The sequence below is a fragment of the Pan paniscus genome, chromosome 11, assembly GCF_029289425.2.
Source record: "Pan paniscus chromosome 11, NHGRI_mPanPan1-v2.0_pri, whole genome shotgun sequence".
NCBI lineage: Eukaryota > Metazoa > Chordata > Mammalia > Primates > Hominidae > Pan > Pan paniscus.
This window is the reverse complement of record NC_073260.2, coordinates 2,365,723-2,391,891: the sequence shown is the minus strand read 5'-3', so window position 1 is coordinate 2,391,891 and position 26,169 is coordinate 2,365,723. Positions and strand designations below refer to the sequence as shown.

General features: G+C 66.5%; 2 protein-coding genes across 3 annotated transcripts; both read right to left on the bottom strand.

Moving 5' to 3' along the window:
• Nucleotides 1-255: 255 nt before the first annotated feature.
• ABCA2 (ATP binding cassette subfamily A member 2) lies at nucleotides 256-22,095 on the bottom strand. Of its 2 annotated transcripts, none has more exons than XM_063594105.1 (48): nucleotides 21,937-22,095; nucleotides 17,366-17,459; nucleotides 16,149-16,260; nucleotides 15,910-16,073; nucleotides 15,559-15,686; nucleotides 15,187-15,297; nucleotides 14,688-14,906; nucleotides 13,995-14,362; nucleotides 13,637-13,796; nucleotides 12,477-12,605; nucleotides 12,202-12,369; nucleotides 12,018-12,114; nucleotides 11,474-11,647; nucleotides 11,269-11,371; nucleotides 11,083-11,197; nucleotides 10,798-10,988; nucleotides 10,492-10,642; nucleotides 10,216-10,420; nucleotides 9,870-10,034; nucleotides 9,587-9,767; nucleotides 9,258-9,470; nucleotides 8,971-9,167; nucleotides 8,710-8,892; nucleotides 8,209-8,393; nucleotides 7,986-8,106; nucleotides 7,464-7,700; nucleotides 7,128-7,334; nucleotides 6,757-6,859; nucleotides 6,298-6,614; nucleotides 6,008-6,221; nucleotides 5,781-5,886; nucleotides 5,561-5,672; nucleotides 5,398-5,458; nucleotides 5,140-5,314; nucleotides 4,930-5,045; nucleotides 4,703-4,850; nucleotides 4,482-4,605; nucleotides 4,269-4,401; nucleotides 3,575-3,692; nucleotides 3,164-3,342; nucleotides 2,954-3,095; nucleotides 2,740-2,874; nucleotides 2,512-2,615; nucleotides 2,341-2,433; nucleotides 1,971-2,073; nucleotides 1,752-1,889; nucleotides 1,437-1,643; nucleotides 256-985 (listed from the first exon to the last, which is right to left on the bottom strand). In XM_063594105.1, exons 1-48 carry the CDS (start codon nucleotides 22,078-22,080, stop codon nucleotides 950-952), a joined length of 7,386 nt encoding a protein of 2,461 aa, XP_063450175.1. In that variant the 5' UTR covers nucleotides 22,081-22,095; the 3' UTR covers nucleotides 256-949. The 2 variants fall into 2 exon arrangements, with proteins under 2 accessions (XP_063450175.1, XP_034785486.2); XM_034929595.4 differs by lacking the exon at nucleotides 21,937-22,095 and adding an exon at nucleotides 21,295-21,458.
• A 1,148-nt stretch (nucleotides 22,096-23,243) lies between these two features.
• Nucleotides 23,244-26,067, bottom strand: FUT7 (fucosyltransferase 7). Its single transcript, XM_003816985.4, has 2 exons — nucleotides 25,141-26,067; nucleotides 23,244-24,943 (listed from the first exon to the last, which is right to left on the bottom strand). The coding sequence occupies exons 1-2, from the start codon at nucleotides 25,151-25,153 to the stop codon at nucleotides 23,928-23,930; spliced, it is 1,029 nt and encodes a 342-aa protein (XP_003817033.1). The 5' UTR covers nucleotides 25,154-26,067; the 3' UTR covers nucleotides 23,244-23,927.
• Nucleotides 26,068-26,169: the final 102 nt, after the last annotated feature.

Sequence of the window (26,169 nt, the reverse complement as noted above, 5' to 3'; positions counted from 1 at the left end):
GTGAAGGAGGCTTAGAGAGGGCAGGTGGATGGGAAGATGACGGCTAAGGGGAAGGGGGCCGGGAGCAACCCCTGAGGGTGGGATGAGGGGGACAGTGAACCACGGTGAACCACCCTGCCTCAGTTTCCCTCCTCCAGACCGACCCAGCCACCCCCCGCCAGCACCTGTGCCTGAGGGGCAGGGCCTTCTGGAGCGCTAACCCACCTGATGCGCCCATCCTCCCCACCCTTCCCAACCCACACACGCAGACCCGCAGACATTTTGTTTATTTATTTAAAACAAACATCTGTGCGCTATGTACAGGCCCGGCTCCCAGGGAGGTGGGCGGGCAGGGGGCCAAGCTGGGTGGGAGAGCGATGGCAGCTGGGGGTTGGGGGGGGTCTGGCCCCTTGCCTGGCCAGCAGGGTCAGCTTCTCCATTCCTGCCACCTGCCAGCTGGCCCAAGCTGATGGCTTCCCGCGGGACAGCCACCTCCCTGCAGGAGAGCAGGGCCAGAGAGCCTCTTCTCAAAGCAAAATAAATACGGGACTGACCCAGCTCCGCCCACAGCCCGCTCTCGGCATCAGCCTTCATTGTAAGAGAGAAAAGCTGGTTCCGAGGCCGGGCAGGAGAAAGGCCAGCAGTGCCTGGTCCAGCCGGCGTCGCCTTGGGCGGTGAGCAGAGCCAGGCAGGGGCGAGGGGCCGGGCAGACCCCGAGGCTTTAAGGCAAAGCAGGGCAAGGGTGTGCGCAGCCCGGGCCGGGTCAGCCTTTGGCACAATTAGGGGCGGCAACCGCAGTGACCGCAGGGCATGGCCGAGTACAGGGGCTGGAGGACCAGAAGCCCCTTGGTCCTGAACCTCCACTCCAGGCCCTGGCAGGCACTGGGGGACTTCTGTCCCCATTGTTGAGTCCTTGGCCCAGCTCTGAGTGGTCAGTGGAGCGTGTCCTCCCTGGCCCAGCTCTGGGTGGTCAGCAGAGCGTGTCCGTGTTGAAGGACAGCTGGGCCTGTGCACAGGGGAGGTCAGGCTTATGGGGCATCCTGTGCCACCCCCTGCTGGGGCTGAGGACACTTGTGCTGGCCCGCCCCGGCCCTCCTGCAGGCTGGGCCTGGACGCAGGGTCTCCCCACGAGCTCCCTCTGTGTCTGGGCTCTCCTGGGCCTCCGTCTGCCGAGTCTGGGGGCCACTGAGTCTACATCGGTCCCCTGTTCCCCGGCTCTGGTCCCCTCTGCCCCACCCTTGCTCTGTGCCCCTCAAAGACTCTAGCAAGTCTGGACCATGCAGTTACGTCTCTCCAGGCCTGTCTGCAAGTGTCCCTTGCCCACTCTGCCCCCTTGACCTCTGGACAGCAAGCATCCTGGGGCCAGTTCTCCCCCCACCCCACCCGGGGCTGGAGCCACCAGGCAGCCTGGGTCCAGTGGGCAGAGCCCTGGGCAGCCATGAGAGCAGCCTGCTCACCCGCTCCTCCTCGAAGCTGATGAGGCCCTCGTCCTCCGTGTCCAGGTCCTCGGGCTCGTCTGCCACAAGTGCCCGGAGCTCTGTGGGGGCAGACCGGGGCCGGAGCAGGCTGAGCAAGCAGCCGAGAGGGGACTGCAGTGCGGATGGCGGCTCCGTCTCCTGCTGCTCCAGGTTGTCACTCTGCTTCTTGGCGAAGTTCACGAACACCTGGTGGGTGGGGCAGGCGTGTGGGGAGGGGGCTGGTCTGGGGTGAGGAGGGGCAGGGCGGGTGAGGGGAGGGGCAGGTGTGGTGCGCAGTGCCCTTGGGGCGCTCACATTGTCCAGTGTGGTCTGGCTGACCGAGTAGTCCTCGATGCCCAGCACGCCAGACACCTGCTCCATCTTGCTGAACACCTGGGCCAGCGAGATGTGCTCCGACTTGAGCTGGTACTGCACCTTTGTGTGGTGCCGCTCCTGCAGGGGGGGAGGTCAGAGGCCTGGCAGCACCCCCCACCCCGCAGCGCCCCCTCCACAACCCTGCCCGGGACGGCGCACCTTGAGCATGGCTTCCGGGAAGTTGCGGTTGAAGAACCGCACCACGTCCTTCACACTCTGGCTGCTCTTGGTCCGCACCGTGATCATGTAGCCATCTCCAAACCTGGTGGGACAGGCCGGTGGCCCGGAGCCCTGCGCCGCCCAGCCAGAGCCCCAGCCCCCCAGCCTCCCAGCCCTACAGCCCCCACAGGCACCCAGGAAGCCCCATAGCCTCCCACAGCCCCCCAACCCTACAGCCCCCACAGCCCTCCAGGCTCCTCCCCTGGCCCCACAGCCCTCACAGCCCTGCAGCCACCCCCACTCCTGGCCCCGCTGCCTGGCCACCCCCCCGGGCCCGCCCCAGCCCACCCCTGGCCCCGCCCCGGCTCACCGGTTCTTCAGGTGCTGGATGCTGCCCAGGCACCGCAGGCGACCGTTCACCATGATGGCCAGCCGCGTGCACAGCGCCTCGCACTCCTCCATGCTGTGGGACATGCACAGGCTGGCACCGGAAGGGGTGCTGCGGGGTGGGGGCACAAAGAGGGGGTGGGGGCGCCCTCACCTGTGTGATGTCAGCACCACCGAACGCCCTGTCTTGATGAGGTCGAGGATGAGGTTCCAGAGGAAGCGCCGGGCCTTGGGGTCCATGCCTGTGGTGGGCTCGTCCTGGGGATGGGTGGCAGGCTCAGCTGCTGCCAGGCCCACACACCACGGCCTGAACGCCGCCCCTGCCCGTGCTCACCAGGAAGTCGAAGGCCAGGCAGCCACCCCCCACCCACCCAGGACTTACCAGGAAGATGAAGGCTGGGTACCCAATGAGGGCGATGGCCGTGGAGAGCTTCCGCTTGTTGCCGCCGCTGTAGGTGCCGGCCGGCTTGTCTGCGTACTTGGTCAGCTCCAGCTTCTCCAGAGCCCACTTCACCACCTGGCCAGGGAACGCAGGTGTCAGTGGAGGCAGGGCCGCCCAGCGTGCTGACTCCCTGCCCCGCCCCACAGATCCTCACCCGGGCCTCGTCCTTCCAGGAGATCCCACGCAGCCGCGTGTACAGCTGCAGGTGCTCCCGGGCCGTGAGCTCGTCGAACAGCGCGTCGCACTGCGGGCAGTAGCCGAGGCTCTGCTGCACCTGGAGCAGCTCCTTCAGCACGCTGGGGACACGGCAGCTGTCAGCGTGTGAGGACGCGGCGGCCCCGCCCACCCAGGGCTCCCGCCCCACCTGTGTCCATTGACGAAGGCCTCGCCCCCCGTCGTGCTCTCGTCGCCGGTCAGCATCTTGAAGGTGCTGGTCTTGCCCGCACCGTTGACGCCCAGGAGCCCGAAGCACTCGCCAGGACGCACACCCAGGCACAGGCGGTCAACGGCCAGGATACGGCCAATCTTCCGGGACTTGTAGACCTGGCCAGGAGCCTGCCCACTCAGCGGGGCATCCTGCCCCCACCCTGCCCCTCTGGCCCCACCCCACCCAGGCCCTGCCCCACCTCCAGAGCCCCACAGCCCCACCCCATGCAGGCCCCACCCCCAGAGCTCAGGGCCCTGCCCACCCAGGCTCCACCTCCACTGCTGGGGCCCCACCCCCCTGGCCCTGGCCTACCCCACCCAGACCCCACCCTGCATGCCCAGAGCCCACCTTGGTCAGGTTCTCAATCTTGACCATGTCGTTGTCGGCGTCTCCCCGGAGCACTCGCTGCCGCTCACTCGCCACGTCCACATCATCCTCCACAGGCTTGGTAGACACAGGCATGCGCCTTGGGGGACAGGGTGGACAGTGTCCAGCAGCTCGCCACCCCCACTGCCCCACCCTGCCACCAGCCTCGCACCCTCTGGCTGTGGCATGCAAGAAGGGTGGGTAGGCCCCTCTGCTGTCCCCTGCCTCACCCCCTCCTGCCCCATCCCTGCCCCCACCCCCGCCCCTACCCTGCCCCACCCCCGCCCCTACCCTGCCCCACCCCCACCCCTACCCTGCCCCCACCCCCGCCCCTACCCTGCCCCACCCCCGCCCCTACCCTGCCTCACCCCCTCCTGCCCCATCCCTGCCCCACCCCCACCCCTACCCTGCCCCCACCCCCGCCCCTGCCCTGCCCCACCCCCGCCCCTACCCTGCCCCCACCCCCGCCCCTACCCTGCCCCACCCCCACCCCTACCCTGCCTCACCCCCTCCTGCCCCATCCCTGCCCCACCCCCGCCCCTACCCTGCCCCACCCCCACCCCTACCCTGCCCCACCCCCGCCCCTACCCTGCCCCACCCCCGCCCCTACCCTGCCCCACCCCCGACCCCATCCCTGCTCCCGCCCTGCCCCCGCCCCGCCCCACCCCCTGCTCACTGTGGCCGCCGCAGGAAGTTGTACTGGCACATGATGGTCAGGAGGAAGCCCACGACGCCCTCAACCGCCATGGCCACCAGTCCACGGGTGACAATGTCCCACTCGAACGGGGACTTCATCTTGTCAAACTGGCCTGCGGGGAGACAGCTCAGGGCCTGTGCTCTGGGCCTTGCGGGGCCCCCACCGCCTCCCCCGCCCCACGGGCCCCCTCACCAATCTTGGCGTAGTACTCGTTGATGTACTCGTTGTAGGCCATCTCCATGAGCCCGTGGCCCAGGTTGTAGTTGGGGAAAATGAGGAAGCAGCTTTTCAGGTAACTGTTGACAACCTTCAGGTCCTGCGGGGTGGCCGGGGTCAGGGGCACAGGGGTGGCCGGGGTCAGGGGCACAGCCTCCGCAGGGTCCGCCACCCCCACCATGTCATCAACGCCCCACCTTGTCGTGCTCGAAGAGCTGTAGCAAGAAGGTGGCCACGGTGGCGGTGATGCCGATGAAGAGATTGATGACAATGAGGAACACGTAGGCGGAGCTGGGGACCTCGAACCAGAAGGAGGCTGGGTACATGATGGGCGTGATGGACCACCTGCGGGCAGGTGGCGGGCAGTGGTCACCAGGCAGCCCCGGTCCCACCTGAGGCCGCTCCCCACTCCGCTCCCGCTTACCCATAGAGCAGGAAGAGGGAGAGGACGGCAGGGAAGTTGGTGGGCGACGTGTAGGCCGGCAGGTCGAACACAAACAGGATGATGACACAGCAGGTAGCGGGGACCAGGTAGTTGAGCTGCAGGGGTGGGGGCGGCTGGTGAGAGACCCAGAGCAGGGCGGGGATGGGGGATGAGAAGGGCCAGGGCACCCCATGGCCACGCCGGGCGCACCATGTCCCACACGTAGTTTGCCAGCCAGTAGATGATGGGGTTGCAGCCGCTGACAAACTGCAGGTGCTTGGCCTTGGTGGACTTCTCGGCCACGAGGAAGACGACGAAGCTGGCCGGCACGAAGGACATGGCCACGATGATGAAGATGGCGATGACGACATCCGTGCCCTGCAGCCTGGGGCAAGGAAGCCCTCAGTCCTCACGGCCGGGGCTGCAGCGCCCACCTGCCCCACCTCATCCCCCACTGGCCACACTTACAGGTAATCCAGGGAGAGGCTGGCGCTGGTCTTATTCATGGGGTGGTTGGTGACGGTGATGCCTGCACACGGCGGGGCGGGGGCGGCAGCTTCAGGCCCCAGCTCCTCCCCGCCCCGGCCCCAGCTCCTCCCCGCCCCGCCCCGCCCTGCTTATGTCAGCTCACCGTAAGCCGCCGGGTTGCCCTTGCTCTTGGGCAAGTTGGCACGCAGGATGGCGTTGTTGAGGCTGTTGAGGTAGGTGGGCATGCTGTGATAGCCCTTGTTGTTGTAGAAAACCTGCAGAAGGAAGAGGACACAGAAAGGCCCCAGGACCTCAGACCTGGGTCCCTGCAGACCTCAGGCGGCGCTACACACAGCGGGGCCCAGGCCCGCAGCCTCGCTCACCTGGGCAGCCCTGCGCACCGCGATCTTCCGCACCATGGGTGGGGCCCTGGTGCCAAATGAGGCTGGGATGGACTTCAGGACGTTTCCAAAGGTGATGGCCCCATACCTGGGCAGGCAGGTGGGAGGGGCGGTGAGGCTAGGCAGGCAGTGAGGCTAGAGGGGCAGGAGTTGAGACTAGGTGGCTGGTGGCCGGCCACCCTCACCCACAGCCTCCCCACCCAGCTCACCGGTGCAGTCGGAAGCGGTCGGAGGTGAAGAGCAGGTACTCAGAGACATTGTGGCCGGTGATGTCGGTCAGGATGTCGCCTGTGACCACCCGCATCTGGGGCGGGTGCCCGCCCACACTGCTGGGGCAGGAGAAGCCGGTGCCCTGCGCAGAGCAGGTGCAGCGGACGGGCTCCCGTACCAGGCGCGGCAGGGAGGGTGCCGACGTCCACATTTCTGTGGGCACAGCGTGGTGCGGTGAGAAGGACCCCTCACTGCCCCTGCCCCTCCAGCAGGCCCCCTGAACCACTACCTGGCCCAGCGGTGGGCGGCAGGGAGACGTTCCAGGCCTGCAGGTCCTCATCCGGGGACGCTGGCGAGTCAGATGGGGCAGGCGAGGGTGGGGGCGGCACGAAATTGGACAGCGGCAGCCCCTGTGTGAAGGACTCCAGACACATGCTGTCGAAGAACCGAGCCGCCAGCAGGCGCGACTCCCCGCTGCTCAGGTTCAACGTGGGCCCCAGCGAGCCATTGGCGGGAGACTTGAGCACGCAGGTGGCACCCACCCCCGACGGCAGCCGGAACGTGCTCACGAGCTGCTGGGGGCTGGCATCGGGCGATAGCCGCAGCCTGCAGGCACCGACAGTGTGAGGTGGGGCTGCCAGTCTCCGCCCCTCGCCCGCCCCGCCCCCTCACCCGCCCGGCCCACCAAGGCTGTCCCCGCCCCTTCACTCGCCCCACCCACCAAGGCTGCCCCCGCTGGAGGCCTCACCGGTACTCGCGGCGCTCCTCGTTGGCGTAGGGGATGAAATTGCCACGGGGCTGGGTGTAGTTGTGGTACTGGGAAGGTGACAGGACCAGCGGGGGCAGATCACCTGGCAGGGTGAGCAGGGAGGCCTGAGCAGGTTCTGCCCTCTGGCCAGCGGCCCCCAAGCCTCGGTCCCCTTCCCCTAACCCCAAGGGATCCACGCCTGGGGTCTGGGACCCAAGGAGACAGGACTCCCGGATGAACCCCGGTGCGTGCACAGCCTCAGGTACGGGGTGAGGCCCAGAGTCAGGAAGCTCAGGAGTGGGCATCATCAGGGCTCCCAGCGGGCGGTGGGGGGAGGCAAGCCCAGCACCCCCGTCCAGCCGGTGGCCTACCAATCTCGGGGACGGACAGGGCCACGGTCATGGCCACGCAGACGAAGAAGGCTGGCAGCAAGATCTGGGAGAAGAGTGCCTTGGAGTTGCGGCGGGCGCAGTGGAAGCGTTTGACCAGCAGCCCGTGGAACTGGCGCACCTTCAGCCACCCGCCGTCCAGCTTGCGGCTGCCCTGGCCGACCCTCGACAGGGCCTCTGCCTCCACCTCTGTGCAGAGAGGTAGAGGCTGAGCAGGTGGTTGCACGCTACCCTCTCCCCACTGGCTGCTCTCATGCCGCACCCCCGCAACCCCGCTCCCCCTCCCTTGCTGTCCCAGCCTCACCCGGCCACCCCCACCTTGCAGGCTGACATTGTCTGGGTCCTGTGGGTTATCAAAGAGGGGGCAGTAGTCGCCGTAGACGTCGGTGTAGCCAGCTCCCTCGTCGCCACGGGCAGAGCCCACAGATGACGCCGACTGCAGCGATGCCTGCGACTGGGTCAGCTCCGAGCACCGGGCCAGATTGCCAGCGTGACCCTCCCCAGACGCCGGGCCCTCCGCCCCAGGGAGCACATCCTTCCTGGACTCCTTCACATCTGCCGCAGTGGAAGGGCCGAGGGGACACTCAGGGCTACTGGCCCCTAGGCCTGCCCGGGACCCCCATCCCCGGTCTTGACCCCAGTTCCCAGGCTCATACACCTGTCCGGGACCTCTGGCCACCAGGACCACCCACCCAGGACCGCAGGCTAACCCTGGGGCATCCCCTGGTTCCCACCCAGGACCAGGGTGGCGCCCCCAGACACCAGGCAGGAGTGACAGCGCAGGCCCGAGCTGGGGCCTCGTGGGTGGGGTGGGCTGAGCAAGTGGCCCGGGCCCCTCACCGGCCTCACTGTTCTCCAGCGACTGGTCCTCCTCCGACACCTTGAGAAACACTTCCTCCAGGGTCGTGTCCATCAGCCCGAAGCTGCTGAGGTGCAGTGCATCCAGGCTGCGCTCCAGGTGCTGCAGGGGCGGTGGAGGGGGAGGCTGCGGCAGGCACGCCCAGGCGGGAGTGCGCCCACCTCCACCACCTGCAACTGCCCCCCGACCCGTGCGCCCTCACACCTGGAAGAGGCGCTCGAAAGCCCCCTTCTTGGCGGCCTCGCTGGGCAGGATGTAGGAGAGCTCCGTGCTTGTGTCTGAGACCAGCAGGCAGGAGGCCACATGCTTGCGGATGAACTGGGACACCTGGAGCTCGGAGCAGCTGCTCAGCGGGGCCCGACCTGGGGGGCTGGATGCCAGCCCTGGCTCTGTGGGGGACGTGGGAGCAGGAAGGAATTCACTCAGGGGCTGGGAGGAGGGACCCCCGATGGGAACCCAACTGGGTCAAGATATGGGCGTTGGAGAGGAAGAGCCAGGCCCCAGCAGGTATCCTGGGCCCAGGAGGTGACGCTGAGGACCCAGCCTCTCCAAGATACGGGCGTTGCAGAGGGCGGGCCAGGCCCCCGCAGGCATCCTGGGCCCAGCGGGTGACGGGGAGGGCCCAGCCTCTCCATTGTGGATTCTCAGGTGGGGGTCCCGGGGAGGGGGTGGCCCGAGGCCAGCTCAGGCAGCTTCAACACAGACCTTGGGGGCCCCCCGGCTCGGCGGGCCGCTTGACCAGCGTGAGGCGGTACCCGTCGCCATAGGTGCCCTTGAGGAAGAGCGGGGAGCCGCAGCACTTGAGCTTCCCATGGGAGATGATGGCAATGCGGTCCCCAAGCAGGTCAGCCTCATCCATGTGGTGGGTGGACAGAAGGATGGTGCGGCCTAGGACAAGGCCAGACCCAGGGTCAGGGGGCAGGGGAGGCGCCGCCCGCACCCCTGCCCACACGGCACCCCACTCACCTGGCTTGTACTTCAGGATGAGGTCCCAGATGGCGCGGCGCGCGTAGGGGTCCACGCCCGCCGTGGGCTCGTCCAGGATGATGGCGCGAGAGCCGCCCACGAAGGCGATGGCCACGGACAGCTTGCGCTTCATGCCACCCGACAATGTCTGCACCAGTGAGTGCCGTTTGTTGGAGAGCTCCAGGTCCTCGATCATCCTGGGACAGGGAGGTGGGGCATGGGGCTGGTGCTATGCAGAGCCCCAGGGCCTCCGCCCACCTGCCCCGCCCCCCGCCCAGCCCACCCACTTGTCCATCTCTCTGCGGATCTCCTCCTGAGCCATGCTCTTGAGCCGTGAGTAGAACCAGAGGTGTTCCTCCACCGTGAGCCGGTCAAAGAGCACATTGTGCTGCGGGCACATGCCCAGGTTCTTGCGGATCTCATCCATCTCCGTGCGGATGTCGTGCCCGTAGATGGTGGCGGAACCCGACGTTGGAGGGAACAGGCCGGTCAGGATGGACCTGGGTAGGTGGGCGGGGTCACGACCCCACGCCCTCTGCAGGGGCCCCACCCTGCCCTGACTAGGACTCCTGCTCTGGTCAGCAGATGCCCACCGCCCTGCCCCTCTGACACTCACATGGTGGTGGTCTTGCCCGCCCCGTTGTGGCCCAAGAAGGAGACCACCTGGTTCTCGTAGAGGTTGAGGCTCAGCTTGTTCAGGGCCAGCTTCTTGTCGTCCTTGTAGACCTTGGTGAGTTTGTCCACGCAGACAACCAGAGGCAGGTGGGTGGGCTCCTCCTCCATGCCACGGGTCTCCTCTGCACCAGGGCTGTGGATCAGCAGGGTGGGGGCGGCGCCAAGGCCACCCAGGACTCTGAACCCAGCGCCCACCCCAGCCACCATTCTGATGCCAGCCTCACCAAAGCGCCGGCTCTCCATGGCACAGGCCTGGTCCTCCTCCATGACACTGAGGCGGGGGGTGCGTGCCCACGGCCAGCTCCACTCCCAGGCTTCTGTCCGCCCACTGCCCAGCCAGTAGGACTTCTGCAGTGGGAAGTACCAGGGCCGGGGCAGCCCGTACATGCCTGGGGGTCGGGGAGGGGAGGGGAGGCTGACCTAGGGCCTGGGGTGACCATCCACCACGTGGGCCACGTGCCCACCCAGGGAGCCACCCGTGCTGCATCCAGGAGTGGACCCAGAGTGCTGGTCCCCAACCCTGGCTGGGGACCCCTGCCTCTCCCCTGCCCTCCAAGGGCTGGCCAGTACCTGGGTGCACAGCCTCAATGTACCACGTGAGGATGCCATAGACCACGGCGTCCACCATCAGCATGGTGACAGCCAGGAGCAAGTTGAAGTCGTCCCCCTCTACCGGGGACTGGCTGAAGGTGTGCCACTGGATGCCCACGCCGGCCACCTCATACAGCGCGAAGTACTTAGAGCCCAGACCAAAGGCCGTCGTGGACATGAGGGACTGAGAAGGCAGTGGTGTCAGCACGTGGGGTGGCCCGGCACCCCAGCCGCCCGCCTGCCCGCGACCCTCACCGCGATGCACTTCTCGAAGGCCGTGATCTTATCATGCGCCACCTCCTCTCGGATCGCCACGTACATGTAGGGCACGTAGCTCAGGAAGTAGATGATGCCACCGCAGGCCGAGGCCAGCTTGGCCTTGGAGTACAGCACAGACACCAGGAAGCTGGGTGGGCAGGGGCCACGCGCACCGTCATCCACCCGCACGCCCGGCCTCCTGGGCAGGCCCGTGCCAGGGCCCAGGGGGCTCTGAGAGGATGTGGGGTGAGCTTGCTGGGCAAGTGCCTGCCCCAGGTCCCTCCTACCATGGCCCGCGCTCACCAGAACATGATGGTGGCCACCGCGTAGACGGCCAGGAAGAGCCAGATGATGACCACGTGGCTGTGCATAAGCACCTGGCCGTACTTCAGGATGGCGGTGAGTGCTGTCACGGAGATGGACAGCTGCACAAAGCCGGTGATGAACCAGGCCACCCAGTGCACCGCGTTGTTCAGGCCCATGGTCTTCATCACCTGCGGGTGGGCCAGGGGCTTGGGGCAGGCCCCGGGGAGGACGCCGCCCCTCCCTGCCAGCCCGCGCCTCCAGGGAGAGTCCCGGCCCGCGCACCTCCTTGAGCCGGTGCTCCTTCTCCGCCACGATGTGCTGGATGGTCATGGCCACGGAGTAGACCCAGGAGATCACCATGCACAGCGGCATCATGTGCTCAATGACAAACAGGAAGCTGCGGGGAGGCCGCGCTCAGGCGCCACTCAGCCCCAGCCCCAGCCCCAGCCCCGGGCGCCCAGCACTCACTCATCGCGTGTGTAGCAGGGGTAGGGGAACATCTGCACGTAGCTGCCTGGCTCCACCACGTCGTGCCCCACAAAAGTGTCGATGATGGCGCGCTCCATCATGTCTGTGGGTGGGGGCAGCCATCAGGTGCCGGGCAGGCCCTCTCGTCCTCACACCTGTCCTCCCCTACGAATCCTCCAGCCGGTCTTCCGGGCCTGCTCCTCACCCTGGATCCAGACGAAGCCGTAGAGGAAGTAGAAGCGGCCGCCAGTATTGGGCCCAGGCCGCCAGTAGGCGCGGCGGATCTCGTTGGTTTTCTCCGTGAAGCTGGAGTTCTGGCGGATCTTGTAGTGCACGTGAGGCGGGAGCGAGCCGTCCTTCCGGGTCTGGAAGATCACACCTGGGGCCGGGAGGTTGGGGCGGGGCCAAGATGCAGGGGCGGGACCAAGGCGTGGGGTGGGGGGCGGGAAGCATGGCACGGGGCGGGGCCAAGGTGTGGGGGCGGGGACAGGAGGGTCCAGGGAAAGGTGGGACAGGGCTGGGGTGGGGGCCCCAGGGGAAAGGTGGGCAGAAGTGGGGAGGTGCAGGGAGGGGGCGGGTTGTGGGTTGGGGCCGTTTGGAAGGGGCAGGGATGGGGAGGGGAAGTGGCGGGTGAGGGGGGAAGGCCAGGGCGCGGCCAAGGAGTGGGAGGGCACAGGGGGACGGGTGGGGCTGGGCTGGGGAGGAAGAGGTCTGTGGGGGGCTGGGGCGGGGCGGGGAGGGCAGCTCACTGGCAAAAACAGTGACGTTGTCCTGGTAGGCCTGGTTGAGGGTGTAGTTGACAATGCTCTCCTCGTCGGGGAAGCCCTTGAAGATGTCCACGCTCACCTAGCGGGAGGGGCATCGCTGGAGCCCGCCGTGGGCATGCGCGAGGCAGGGGGTGTCGTGGGTTGGCTCGGAGGCCCCACCGCTCACCTTGGACATGAACTGGATCCAGCCGCAGGCCGCGTTGTCAATGGTATCCAGCTGCTGCAGGAGGGCCATTCCACTGGGCAGCGAGAAGTTGTCCTGTCTCAGGGCCGGCGGCAGCTCATCCAGCGACAGGTTCAGTGCCTCGGGGTGCAGCCGCAGCTCTGCTACATACTAGGGGTGGAGGGTTGGCTCAGAGGGGGACCTGCGCCTGCCGAGCCGGGCAGAGAGGGGCTCCCCACGCCACCCGCAGCCGCCTCCCTCGCGGGCACCCTTGGCACCTGCTGCAGCCAGCGCAGGTGTTGCTGCAGCCTGCCCTGCTCCAGGAAGCTGCGGATCTCCGCCGAGATGTTGAGCCAGACCTGGGCATAGTGAGTCACGTTGCCCACAAAGGCAAAAGTCTCGTTGGCCTGCAGAGGGTGAGGCAGGGGCATGGAGTTTCTGGACGGACCCCCACCGACTTGGGGGCTCTCACCCCATTCACCTCCCCAGTGGCTGGTCCATTGCCAACAACTAACCCTCCCCACCTTTTTTTTTTTTTTTTTTCCTGAGACAGGGTCTCAGTCACCCACGCTGGAGTGCAGTGGTGCAGTCCCGGCTCACTGCAGCCTCCACCTCCCAGGCTCAAGGGATCCTCCCGCCTCAGCCCTCCAAGTAGCTGGGATTACAGGTGCCCACCACCACGCCTGGCTAATTTTGTATTTTTGGTAGAGACGGGCTTCCGCTATGTTGCTCGGGCTTGTCTCAAACTCCTGAGCTCAAGCGATCCTCCCACCATGGCTTCCCAAAGTGCTGGGATTTCAAGCGTGAGTCCCACACCCGGGCTCTCCACTCCTTTCTGCGGCGCTCAGGTGAAACCTGCTTTGCCCTCCACTCCCAGGGCAGCACGGCCTCCGGACCCCCAACTGCCCAGCTGTGCCCACCAGCTCCTTTGCTGGGCCTGTCTCCATGTGTCCCTTAAGCACCCAATGCTCCACCCTCATCTGTCCCACCCTCATCCTAGGGACCCCCCTCTACACCCAGGATTGGCCTCGTCCACAGGCCCTCCCCTCCCAGGCCAATGTCCAGCCCTGGCCTCTGCTTGTTCCAAACAGGACCCCTCACCCAGAACCCAAACTGCCCAGCTGCCCGCCCACAAGACACTCTGGAAGGTCTCCAGACACACCCCTCCTCCACCAGCACTGCCCTGGACCGGCCACCCCCAGCCAGAGGACCCTGCCAGAGCAGACTCTCCAGTGCCTTCCCACAGCAGCCCCTGGAGCTCCCGAAAGGAAAAGCGACCCCCTGGTCCCCCACCTGCAGAGCCTGTGTCCCATCCGAAGCTGCACCCCGTACCCCTTCCGTGTCAATTCTGCCGACACCCTCTGCCCAGGGGTCCCAGGCCTACAGAGACCCCCTCCCACTCTGCCTGTCAAACATGGAGCGTCCCAGACCCGTGCACCTTGAGGATGACGCGGTCGACCTCAGAGCCCGCAGGCGCGTACAGGATTTTGGGGTTGCTGGTCATGAGGTGCACGAGGAGGCCCAGGTTCCGCTGCTCCTTGCTCGTGAAGCCCAGGGAGCTCATGTTGCCCCGCCGCAGCGCCTCGGGTTCAATGGTGCTGGGGTAGGGGACAGGGGGCCGGGCCAGGCCGTTAGGGGGCGGGGCCGCGAGAGTGGGAGGGGCATCGGGATGGGGCAGGACTTCGGGGCACAGGGCAGGGTGCCAAATGAGACCTCCAGAGCCAGAGCCTAGAGTCAGGGCTCACGCCCTGCCCCTGGCTGTCCTCCTCACCCCCATTCCCCTGCCGCCCACCTACCGGTTGTTGCCACACAAGATGGGCTGCAGGCCGGCCCAGAGCTGTACGAAGGCTGAGCACTGGCCCTGCAGCGTGTCCGGGGAGGCCAGTGCTGCAGCAGAGGGTGCGCCCTCCTCAGCGGTGGCGTTGGGGCCCATGACTGCCCCTGCCCCAGTGCCATTGGCCGCCCCACCCGCACCGCTGGCTGGGGGTCCGGGGGTCCGGCCAGTGCAGGCACCCTGGGGCAGTAGCAGGGCCAGGGCCGACAGGACATCCACATCCTGCAGAACCTTCTGGGCATCCAGCAGGTCCCCCAGAAGCGCCTGCAGCCTCCGTGGGGGTGGCGCCTGTGGCGAGGAGTCCGAGCCGTTGGGGGCATCCAGGCCCAGCTGAGGGGAAACAGGCACGTGGGCAGTGCGGGGTGAGATGGACTGCAGGTGGGTGATAGGTCAGGAGTGGAGCAGGGAGACAGCAGCAGGGAGACACAAGCTGGGGGTGCTGGGAGGGAGTCTGCAGCCTGGGTAACGGGAGCCCAGGACAGGAGCTGGGATGGTGAGCAGGAGTGGGGCACCAGCCATGGTGCCATTGGATACCCACCCACAGGCAGCATCCCACGCACAGCCTGGGCCCAGGAGCCCTGAGCTCTCCAAGCAGTCCCAGCCCCTCCTTCAACTCAGGCAGCAAGCAGAGGGCAGTGGGCAGGCAGGGCCTCACCTGCTGGGAGACCTTGGCCATGTCCAGCTGGTTCCGGAGCTCAGCAGACAGCCCAGAGAAGCGCCTGGCACGCGCAGCAGCCTGCCCACTGCAGACAGCATCCTGGTAGCCCTGCAGGGCTCCCTTCTGACTCTCAGGCACAGTGAGGATCCGGCCCAGCTCCCCCGAGCCCGGCGTGCAGGTGAGCTGCTCCAGGAGGGCAGGAGCCAGCAGCAGCTCCTGGGGTGGGCACAGGGGTCCGTGGAGCCATGGCAAGGACTTTGTCCCCAACCACTAGGGCCTCAGGCCTCACCCTGCCCCACCCACTGGCTGGCTCTGGGGCTGCCTGGGTCCTACGACAGGCCTCTACCCCTCATGCCTGCCATAGACTCCTGGGACCCTCCCCCTCTCCCAGGAGGAGCTCCAAGTCACCAAAGGGGCCCTTTCCTCACCCACGGAGCAGAAGCACCCCCAGAGGCAGGCAGCACTCCAGGCCCATCCCACACATGGATACCCTCACCTCCATTCGGAACAGGGGATTGCCCCCTAGGCGGCTCCAGGGCTCCTGACCCTTGTGGAGGCCAGACTGTGAATCCAGGGCAGATGAGGGACCAAAGAGCAGGTGGTAGACCTAGGAGGTGTGGGGGAATGGCTCAGATGGAGGTGTGGGGGCGTGGCTCAGATGGGGTGTGGGGGCGTGGCTCAGATGGTGGGGGCGTGGCTCAGATGCGGGGCGTGGCTAAGAGAGTGGGGGCGTGGCTCAGATGGTGGGGGCAAGGTTCAGACGGTCTGGGCGTGACTCAGGCTGAGCATCCTGAGGATGGCTCAGCAACCAGGGGGCGTGGCTGGGGCAGAAGGGAGTGGCCAGGGCTGGGAGCTGTCCTTGCCTTACCTCGGGCAGGTCCACACGGGCGGCCAAGAGGGCTTGGGCCGTGCTATTGGGCAGCGACAAGTTTTGCGTCAGGAAACGCCAGAGCTCCTGCGGGTTTCTGGCCACCGAGTCCAGAGAGAAGGAAGACACTGGACAGGCAGGAAGGCGAGGCTGAGAGGCCGCTGCACCTTGGCAAGGTGCCCCCACATGGGCTCGGAGCCGAGCCCAACACCACAGCTCTGCCACTGCAGCCTGTGCGTGGCTGGGAACTCAGTGCAGGTGGAGGGGCCCAGAGTGGATGTGGGCTTCAGCCCAGTGACAGCAGAGCTAGGCCCGCAGCCCTGCCCCCCAACTTCCCTGCACAGGGCACACCTGTGGATCTGTCCAGGTGGCTCCCCGAGGTGCCCGGGCCCGCACTGAGGGCCTCCAGATGCTGGCGCAGGGCCTCGAGCTCTGAGCCCAGGCTGGGCCGCGCTGGGTCGAACAGGTTGCCTTCCTCCACCACACGGTCCAGGCGCTCAAGCAGCTGCGTGACCCTGCACCATGGCGGATGTCACTCACTGGATGGGCTGGGGAGGGGTGGGTGCTCCGAGGGGCGGGTGGGCACTCACGTGGAGTTGGCGTACTGCAGGAAGCCGAACTCGTCCCGCTGGCCGTCCGGGCACAGCGATTGCATGACAGGCAGGATGCCGGCAGACGTCAGGGGCGCCGCTGTGTAGAAGGCTGGCAGACCCACGGGAGAGGGCAGGGTCGGGGGTGAAAGGGGAGAGAGAGAGAGAGGAATCCAGAAGGGGAGGGAGACAGAGGCCGAGAGGAGAAATTTAGAGAAAGTCAGGAAGGAGAAGCAGCGTTAGGGAGAAGGCGGCACAGAGCCCTGGCCCCAGCTGGGCTACAGGCCAAGCGTTCTGGGGCGAATGACTCCAGCAGGTCAGAGGTCAAAGAGCCACTCACCACCCCTTCTGCCATAACTCCCAGAGCATTCCTTTCCTTTCAGCCAGTGCAGGCCCACGTGCCCTGGCACTCTCCCCCCGAAAACGTTTCAGGTGTGGCACTGCCTACAGAGCCCAGGGGAGGACAAAGGACCCCCTCTGGGCAGTGACCTCTGACCTCTGGCCAGCTGGTTAGCAGAGTGAGTGCAAGAGCCTGAAGGAGTATGAAGGGAGAGTAGCCAGGCCGCTCCAGCCCCAGCCCAGGCCAGCCCAGCCTCAGCCCAGACTCAGCCCAGAAGCCGAGGCACCCCAGCCCTAGAAGGCAAGACCAGGCAGAGAGATGCCGCCTCAGCTTGACCCAGGCACCAGCTGTGCCTTTAGGTGGCCGGGCCTTTCACTCCCTACCACCGCCCACTTCACTGCCTGCCACCCCCCATCTGGAGCCAGCTGTTCCTGAGGCCGGCAGGGGGCCCGGGAGGGCTGTTAATGCAAGCGGGGAGGGCGCTCAAGCCAGGACGGCCCATGGGCCCCCCGCAGCTGCTGCCCAGGCCAGCCAGGAGGAGGTGGCCGCTCACTTACAGACTGCATGCCAGCCGAGGACAAGAGACCATGCGGGGAGGGAGGGGGATCAAAACAGAACAGAGGAGACCAGTGAGTGCCCACATCACCAGGAAGAGGCGTTGGCATCATCATTCGCGGCCACAGGCCAGCCCCGACCTCCACAGCCCAGCCAGGAGGCACGGCCCAGGACCACACAGGGGAGCAGGCACCGCACCTCAGGGACTCCGGGAGCAGGACACCCGTGTGCAGATGTGCACACACAGCGCAGGCGTGCGAGGTGCAGGCGTGCGAGGTGCCGCGCTCCCCCGGCTGTGCCTGGGGCCTCCTGCCGCACTCACCTTCCTTCACGGAGATGGTGGGCTTCTTCTGCCGCAGCCCCAGCAGGATAAAGAACAGCACCAGGGGGATGAAGATCTCGAAGGCCAGGACCCACTGGAAAGGGTGGGCCCAGTGAGGGATAGGACAGACCTGTGCTCGCCTAGGCCCTCCCCAGCCTCCCATAGGGCCGGCCCAGCCCAGACAGGACCACGTGCTCCCTGGGGCCAGGGAAGGTGGGCACAGGCCCTTCGGAACCACTGAAGGTCTGAGCCCCTTCCAGGGCACTGAGGGTAAGGATTGCCTGGCTCAGCAAATCAGGTTTCCCGTCCCCAGCCCACACTGGGCCTACGTGCCCTCTGAGGAGCCTCAGGGCCTACAGGGATGAATTGGCCAGCTTGTGGTCTACTCTGACCCATGTATATCCCAGCTCATCTTCTCCCTCCCCACCTCCAGGGCTACCTGGGCAAAATCTTGGGGACCATCTGAGCCACTGGCCCCGCCTACACTTCCCACACTGCCCCGGGTTCACCTTCCTCCCACTTCCTCCCCACCAATACCGGGGCCTGGGGAGATGAGGAGGCCTGGTTGAGAGGCTTGGCCTGCGCCCAGGGCCCTGAGCCTCGGAGAAGACCTGGTAAGGGGTCTAACAGCCCCGTCCCTGAAGCAAAGGCACCTTTTTTTTTTTTTTTTTTTTTGAGACGGAGTCTCACTCTGTCACCCAGGCTGGAGCACAGTGATGCAATCTCAGCTCACTGCAAGCTCCGTCCCCCAAGTTCACACCATTCTCCTGCCTCAGCCTCTCAAGTAGCTGGGACTACAGGCGCCCACCACCACGCCCAACTAATTTTTTGTATTTTTAGTAGAGACGGGGTTTCACCGTGTTAGCCAGGATGGTGTCGATCTCCTGACCTCGTGATCCGCCCACCTGGGCGTGAGCCACCACACCTGACCCAAAGGCACCTCTTTCTGCCCTGTCCCCTCTCCTGACCCGGGGCAGCCAGTCTTGGGCCTTGGAGCTCAGTTTCCCCTGGTCGGCTCCTGCTAACCCAGGCTGGGCACCAAGGTGAGCCCTAGTGGGACCTGCGTGGAGTGAGAAAGAGGTGCTTTGCTCACTTCACCTGAAAACCAAGGACTTCACCGGTTCTTGTGTCCCAGCCCCCAGCTCAGGGAGGAGGAGGAGCTTGAGCCAGCTACCCTCCAGAGAGCCCTCGGCAGACCAGCCCTCTCTGAGACCCACAGGACAGAGGGGCCCTGCCCTCCCTAGCCCGAGGGCGAGCACCCAGCTCGGAGGCATCCTTTGTCCTCATCCCCATCCCAAAACCCTTCAGAGCCCCCAGTGTGCTGTGTGGCCCGGGCCGAGTCCCCGGTCCCTGGGGTGGGGGCGGCTGCTGTGTTTACTGTGCTTGGACAATAGGGCTTTGTGGCCGGGAACATCATGCTGTGGGTGTCCCATGCCCGCCCCAGCCCGTGCCAGCCTCCACCCGCTCCCTGAGCCAGGACGGACCCCAGGGTTCGCCAAGGCACTGTGGACACCAACAGGCACCAGGGCGAGGGTGGCTGCAGGAGTGAGGCAATGTCAGAGGCAGGGGTCACAGCGCGGGGCACCAGCCCCGCCCACACCCGGCCTGCTATGGACACTGTAACTGCAGCAACAGGCCCGGCTGCCTCCCCCATTGCTATAGCAACGGCCTCGCACGAGCTGCTGGGAGGAGGAGGAGAGTCCTGGCTGGCAGGCGGCGGGCGCCACAGCAGCATCTGGTTACAGGCGGCAGCACAGGTCTAGCATGCCCTGGGTGCCCCACACAGGTGCCTCCAGGTGGCCCAACCTCCGTCCCTCGAGACCAGCCCAGTGCCTTCACATCGCCTGGAGGCCTAGATGCCTTCTCTGGGCATGACCTCTCCCTGTAGTTCCCGCCTACTGTGTCGGGGGGAGAACAGGTGAGACCCGAGGGTGGCGCTGCCATCTGCCATCCCAGTGACTTCATGACAGTAACCCTGTCCCTGCACCAAGAGCAGCCTGTAGCCCAAGGGTAGACCCAAGTCCAGCTAACTAAGAGGAGACAGGCCACACTCACAGACAGGGAAACTGAGGCAAAGAGCTGGGAGGAGCCTGCTAGCAGCACAGAGGTCCTTGGCACCCACCCTCCAGACCCTGAGTTCTGCCCAGGGTGCACCCCTGCCCCAGCAGGGCGCATGGCACACAGGGCAAACCTCTGTCATCCAAGCTTGGCCCCAAGAGTCCAGCTCTGATGTCCAAGATCCTTCCCAGGAAAGTGGGGACCCAGCAGGAGTGTGCCGAGTGTCCAGCCAGCCCCAGCCCCACATCACAAGCCTGGCAAGGACTCAGCCTCCCTGGGGGAAACAGTTCCCCACCTGCTCCAGCCACGGGCTAAGGACCTCCACTGTGGCCCAGTGGGCCTCTGGGAGCCCTGTAGGGTGGGGACCCAAAAAGGTCCTGGGGGGCAGCCCAAACCAGCAGCTGGGAGTCACTCTTGAGGTCAGGACAGTGCACACCTCCCACCTGCTTGCCAGCTGCCCTCATAGGCCACACTCCCTTCCCTGAGCATTGTCCCCACTGGAACAGGGGCCACCATTCCAGCCTCTGCTCCCAAGCCCAGTGGGGACCTTCCTGACAACCACCCCCGGGGGCTAATACTAATGCATGCCACATGCCACATCCCTGTTCCCTTGGCCCTGCTCTGCTGTCCCCAGTGACTCAATGCCAGGGGCTGCAGGCCTGATCCATGGGACCCCACTCAGCCAGCTCCAGGTGCCTGGCCAGGGCGTGTACCTAACCCAGGCTCCCCGCCAAGGCCAGGTGCCCAGGGGAATTCTACCAGCCATGGTGATGATGGCCACCCCAGCTGACTGCAGCCTGGGTTTCCTGCAGTGCATGTTGAAAGATAAACAGGCACGGACTGGTGCAGCCCAAGGGGTCCCGCCCGGGCCCTGGCTGGGCAAGAGGATGTCTGCCTTAGGCCCCCACATGTTCTGAGCCCTGGCCTGGACAATCCCAAGGGCCTTCAGAAACCTAAGCTGGTCCAGGCCTGTGGCCTGGGAGGTGTCCCTTCCCTTCCCAGGCTGGAGCCAAGCTGGCCAGCTGGGGGTATGGCAGGACACCCATATCCCCAAGCCCCTCGCTCCACGCAGGACTTCTGTCCCTGACAGCCGTGTGTCCTGCACCCTCAGGTCCACTGGCTGCCCAGGCAGTGCTGGGAAAGCCGGTGGTCACAGCTCCAAACAGTAGACCCAGCCCCCAGAGCAGGTGGGGGGACCAGGAGGCAACAGAGTGGATCAGGCTCAGGGAGAACTGACCCCAAAGGACAAAGGGGTGCAGAGATTCAGGCTGGCCGAGGCTGGCACAAGGACATTCCCAGTGGCGAGAGCATGAGCAAGGGTCACGGATGTGCCAGGAGGGGTGCGGGGGAGGGGAGGCGGAGAGATGCCCGGGACCAACCTCTACGGCAGGCCGCGGCCCAAGGGCAGGGGAGGGGTGGACGGAGGGAAGGGACAGGGTCTCCTCCGGGACCCCAGGGAGGCTGGGCCCAAGGACCATGGAGCCTCGCAGCTGAATGGAGCCCCCCAGGCCTGCCTTCTGTCCTGGGAACCAGGGCCTCCCTCGAGCCAGAGTCCTGAGCGCCGCTTGCCCCCCGCCCACAGCGGCCCCAGAGAGCGCGCTGCAGAGGGCGCGGGTGCCGTGACTCAGCCGAGCACCGCGATGTCAGCGGACGCGGGACCGGACTGGACACGACCGAGCCACCTCCCCGGAGGCCGCAGCGCCGGCAGGCGAGGGCAGGGCCCGGCGGGGAGGGGGCTCGGGCCCGCGCCGCCCCCAGCGCCCGCCGGGGTCTGCGCGCGCCCGGCCGTCCGCACGTGCGCGCGGGGAGCGCGCCTCTGGCCGCGGTGCGCGCGGCCTCGGGCTGAGGGCGGGTGCGTGGGGTGGGCTCACCGGGCTCCGGCGTTTGAGCGTCACGTTCTTCCAGAGCAGCAGCTGCAGCTGGTGCAGGAAGCCCATGGCGGGGCCACGCTCCGCCGCCTCAGCGCCGCGGCCCGCTCCTCTGCGCGCCCCGCCGGGCCCCGCAGCCCGCCGCGCCGCTGGGCATCGCCCGCGCGGGGGCGGGGCGCTCGGGCGTCCGGGACCCGATCCGCGCTGGCTCCGCCCCGGCGGCCGCGGCGACAGCGACTCTGCCCGCGCCCCGCCCGCCCCCGCTTAAAGGCGCCGCGCTCCGTCCGCGCCCGCCAGGAGGCGCCCGCCGCCCGCGCCGCGCCCGGGACCGACCCGGGCCCGAGACCCTGCGCGCGCCGCCGCCGGGAAGCCTCCGGGCCGCCCCTCGCCGGGCGTCACGCGACGCGCCCACATCGAATCCGAGACCCCGGCTTAGCCTTCGTAGGCCGGGGGACCCTCGGGCGCTGCGCTCTTCTCCCAGAGGCATCCGGCTGCGCCCACCGCGCTGGCGACTCTGCAGAGGCGCCCCAAGCCTTCACTGTCCCCGGGGCGCGCCGAGCGGACGCTGGCGAGGGGCCAGCTCACCCCCGTAAGGGTCTCCTGTGTGCTTTGTAAACCAGCACTTGGAGTCCAGGTGGTGCCCACCTGGAAGGGAGGCAGGGCGGCCAGGTGGGTCCGTCCCGCGATTCCGAGCAGCCAGCGGAAGGGGGGAAACCCGAGGCCCCAGGAACGCTCGCCGTGGGCGGAGCAGGCAGGGGACCGAGGCGGCCCCTGCTGCACGCGGCTCATTTTTCTCCCCGTATTCGGGCGAGTCTGGTCTCTGCACAGGGAGTTCGGGATCAGGCGGTTCTGCGGCTGCGGCTTGGCACCTGCTGGGGCGCCCCGGGAGGTGGGGCAGTTCCTCCGCGTGGCCTGTAGAGAGCGACAGAGGACAGGCTGACCCCATGGGTGGCTCTGACGGCGCTTCCCAGACTCAGTTTCCCCAGCTGTGAATGGGGTGGAGTAGGGCTGTGTGGTGTCCAGTGTCAGGGCGCACATAGAAGGCGCATCCTCAAGTGAATGAAGACCTCCGAGGCCACAGCTCCCCACTCCTCCCAGCTCCTTTGCAGCAGGAAGGTGACCCTGGGCTAGTGAGTGAGGGATCAGCTTCCCACCCCAGCCCGCAGCCTCAAGGCACTTGCTTTTCTCTGCTCAGTCCACAGGGCTGGGTCAGGGCAGGAAGCTACCAGCAGGTCTTTCCCACAAGCCACAGCCATGGGTGAGGGGGGCTTCCTGCCCTTAACCTGCCCACCCCTACCTGGGGTAGGGACAAGCCCTGTGCCCCAGCCCCGGCGGCTTAGCCTGTTGGGGCCCTGGTCAGCACCACCCGTGGGTTGGCCTCTCTCCTCCTTGCCCCACTCTCCACCGTCCACTACAGGGGCTCCCTGGCTGCAGCTGCATCCCCAGTGCCTCCCCAGCACTGGCCACCAGAGGGAGCTACAAGGCACAGGTCAGACCATGTCACCCCAGACACCCTCCAGCCTGCGGGCCTGGGAGATGGGCGCTTTCAGCCTGGCCAGGCCTCTGACGTCCGTTCCCTACTCTTCCCCAACCTTGGCCTGTTTTGGTTTTTGTTTTGAGACAGGGTCTCATTCTGTTGCCCAGGCTGGAGTGCCGTGGTGTGATCACGGCTCACTGAAGCTTCAACCTCCTGGGCTCAAGCCATCCTCTCACCTCAGTATCCCAAGTAGCTGAGACCACAAGCGTGAGCCACCACGCACTGCTAATTCTTGTGTTTTTGGTAGAGATGAGATTTCACTACACTGCCCAGGCTGGTCTCGAACTCCTGGGCTCATCGCCTTGGCCTTTTGGGGGACACAGAAGGCTCTCTGATAAGGGGCCGTCTGGTGGAGGCTGTAGGAACTGGGGTAGCCAGTGGGCAGCCCGGCACAGGGAGGGCTGTCAGGCGGAGGGTGAGCAAAGGCCCCGAAGTCAGGCGACAGGACCCCCCGTGGGGAACAAGCAGCCCCATGGCCGTGGGGGCGACATGTCAGGGGAGGGCAGACGCAGGCTCTGTGGCCCTGCACGGAGGTGACCCATGAGACACGGGCCAGACCCACGAGGCACTGCTCAGACGTTTATTGTCCACCACCCTCCCTCCCTGAGCCCAGAACAAGCTGGTTTGCTCCCCGTGGTCTCCTGGGCCCCGCCCCAGCCTACACACAGGGACCTCAGAAGTATGGACGTGGCAGGGACCCGTGCCTGTGTCTCGGGGACCACAGGGCCTCTGCTACCGAGGAAGCTCGGGGTCCCAGGTTTGGCCCCCACAAACCAGGCTGGGGTGCCCCCAGCCCCAAGGGCCCTGCCTTTCACCCTCTTCCAGCCAGGCCTTCACCCACCCAAGATTTGTTCAGGGTGGGGAGGGTCCTCGGCAGCCTTTCCCCTCCCGTCTGCCGCAGCAGGCACCCGTTACCTCCCTCCCGCTCTCACCTCCTCTGCATGCTCCAGTGCCCACCTGCACCCCCCACCCCTGCTTCCTGACCTCTGTGCCCAGCCTCCCGTTAGCCCGCTGCTTGCCGGTAAGGGCCGGATGCCTGGTGGTTTGATTTCGACACCCAGCCCTTCCACCCACACCCACCTCCCCCGGCCAGCGGAGCTCAGGCCTGAAACCAACCCTCAAGGTCCTCATAGACTTGGCTGCGGGGCAGGTGTGGGTAGCGGTCACAGATGGCACAGAAACGTTCCCGCCAGTCGGTGAACAGTCGCACGCGGAGCCTGTCACGCCAGGCAAAGAAGCGTTGGTATCGGCTCTCATTCATGCCAGTGAGGAAAGCCGCCAGCTCTTGGGCTGAGCCAAAGTCATCCACATGCACGAAGGCGTCAGCCGGCGCGAAGGCCTCATAGGTGGCCCGTGGGGGCCCCAGCACCACTGGCACAGTGCCAGCCACCAGTGCGTTGCGCCAGAATTTCTCCGTAATGTAGTCGCGGTGCTGAGAGTTCTCAAAGGACAGGTAGAAGCGGTACTGGGCCACGGTGGGCACCAGGCAGCTGGCGCACAGCGGCCGTCCATTGGCACGGCCAAAGACATCCACCCGCAGATGAGGCGCCAGCTGCCGGTACAGCCTGGCACGCAGCTGCCGCTCCTGGAAGTTGCTGACCACCCAGGCGGCCACCCTGCTCTTGGCTGGCAGCGGTGGCGAGGGCCCCCAGTGGGGCTCCAGGCGGCCATAGGGCACAAAAATGTCCGAGTCGCGCCGGTAGCTCAGCACCCAGTTGAAGATGCCGCGGAGGTGGCTGAGGCCGTGGGTGTGGCTAGGAGACTCCATGGAGGCCCACACCCAGGGCTGCCCTCGCGGCCGCTGGGCCAGGGGCAGGTGGGACCGCCGCGTCTGCAGCTCGCGGTGGTGGAAGACCACGGCGTCAGCGCTGGCCAGCAGGCTTCGGTTGGCACTCAGGTGGCAGCGGGCGATGCCGTAGCGGGTGCAGGTGTCGCTGGGCAGCTCTGGGGGCTGGTCAGTGAAGGGCCAGTGCCAGACAAGGATGGTGATCGTGGGCTGGGGTGCCGGGGTACCCCGAGGGGCTGACCCCAGCAGCCACAGGAGCCAGAGGGCAGCGAGCAGAGCCACCCCGGCCAGGACCCCCAAGCCTCGCAGCCTCCGGGTGGGGCCGTGCCCTGCAGCAGCACGAGGGAGGGGAGGCTCTGTCACTTGGGCTCAGGGACATCCACACGCCCCACTCAGCGCCACCCCCGTCCTCCCCTCCCATGGGCTCAGGGACACCCACATGCCCCACTCAGCGCCACCCCCGTCCTCCCCTCCCAGGTTGCCTAGCTGTCCCCAGCCTGGGCCTCCCCCAGGTCCAGACACTCACCAGCATTATTCATCCACAGTCTCCCAGGATCAGTCAGCCAAGAGACCCGAGATTCTCAAATCACGGCAGCCACCAGAGGTGCCCCTGAAATCACAGCTGCGCCCTAGCTTAGCCCCGCCTGGAACTGTGCTCCTTTTATCTCTGCCCAAGGTGAGGGAACTCAGGGGACCTTCCTGCTCCTGCCCCGCCCCTGCCCCCACAACCTTTGGCATGAACCACTGTCCCCACCCCCATCTCGGGGACTTGCTAGTCCTGGGGCTGCTGGGAGGGGTACAGCCACAAGAGGGATGCCAAGCCAGGGCAATATGACGCCCCCACAGCCCACCCCACTGGTCTCCAGAGAGGCCCAGAGATGTCCAGCTGGGCAGGCAGAGGATGGAGAGGCTCGGGCAGGCTTGGCCCAGGGCAGAGAAGGCCCAGGTGCAGGCACCCTGAGCAGAGATGGCCCCCCAGCCCCCACCCAGCTACCCAGGCCTGGGCGCTGCAGACAGCGAGTGCACTTCCCCAGAGGGCCAGGTGGCTCCTCCCACGGCAGCATCACCCACTTCCCCCAGCTCACCACCAGCTGGGCCCTGGTCTCCCAGGAGAATCTTACACATTGAAGATGTACTGTGCTCAGCTCTTTGCCGGAGGCTAAAGCTCCCAACTGGGCCATCCCACCCCACTCTGCCACCTCTGCCATCTAGGAACCCAGATGCCCGGAGAAGAGGTCTGTCCTGGGGCCCTTAGTGTCTTCCCACAGGAGCCCAGCACGTGCCTGCAAGGGCCTGGTCCCAGAATGAACTGTGGATGGAGGCTGCTTTGTCCTTTTCCCCGTCCAGATCCATGCCCATAGACACCACTGACTATAGGCTGGGCCCAGGGTCCCTTCCTCCAGCCTGCAGCAGAGGGGCTTTCCAGGCTGGAAAGGGAAGGAGTCCTTTTGTCCCTGACGCAAGCAGGTTGGGGGCCAGCACCCGCTCCAGGAAGAGGAAGGGACCCAGCCTGAAGTCCAGACTCCCCGCTCCCTCTAGCCAGGACCTGGAGCCT

Bases quoted from the DNA above. Each gene is read 5' to 3' on its own strand.
- ABCA2 (XM_063594105.1), bottom strand. From the start codon at position 22,080: ATGAGCCGCGTGCAGCAGGGGCCGCCTCGGTCCCCTGCCTGCTCCGCC. The intron at 9,168-9,257 runs GTGGGTGGGCTG...TCCCTGTCCCAG, and splicing joins ATCCGCAGAGAGATGGACAA to GATGATCGAGGACCTGGAGC. The intron at 3,343-3,574 runs GTGGGCTCTGGG...GCTCCTGGCCAG, and splicing joins AGATTGAGAACCTGACCAAG to GTCTACAAGTCCCGGAAGAT.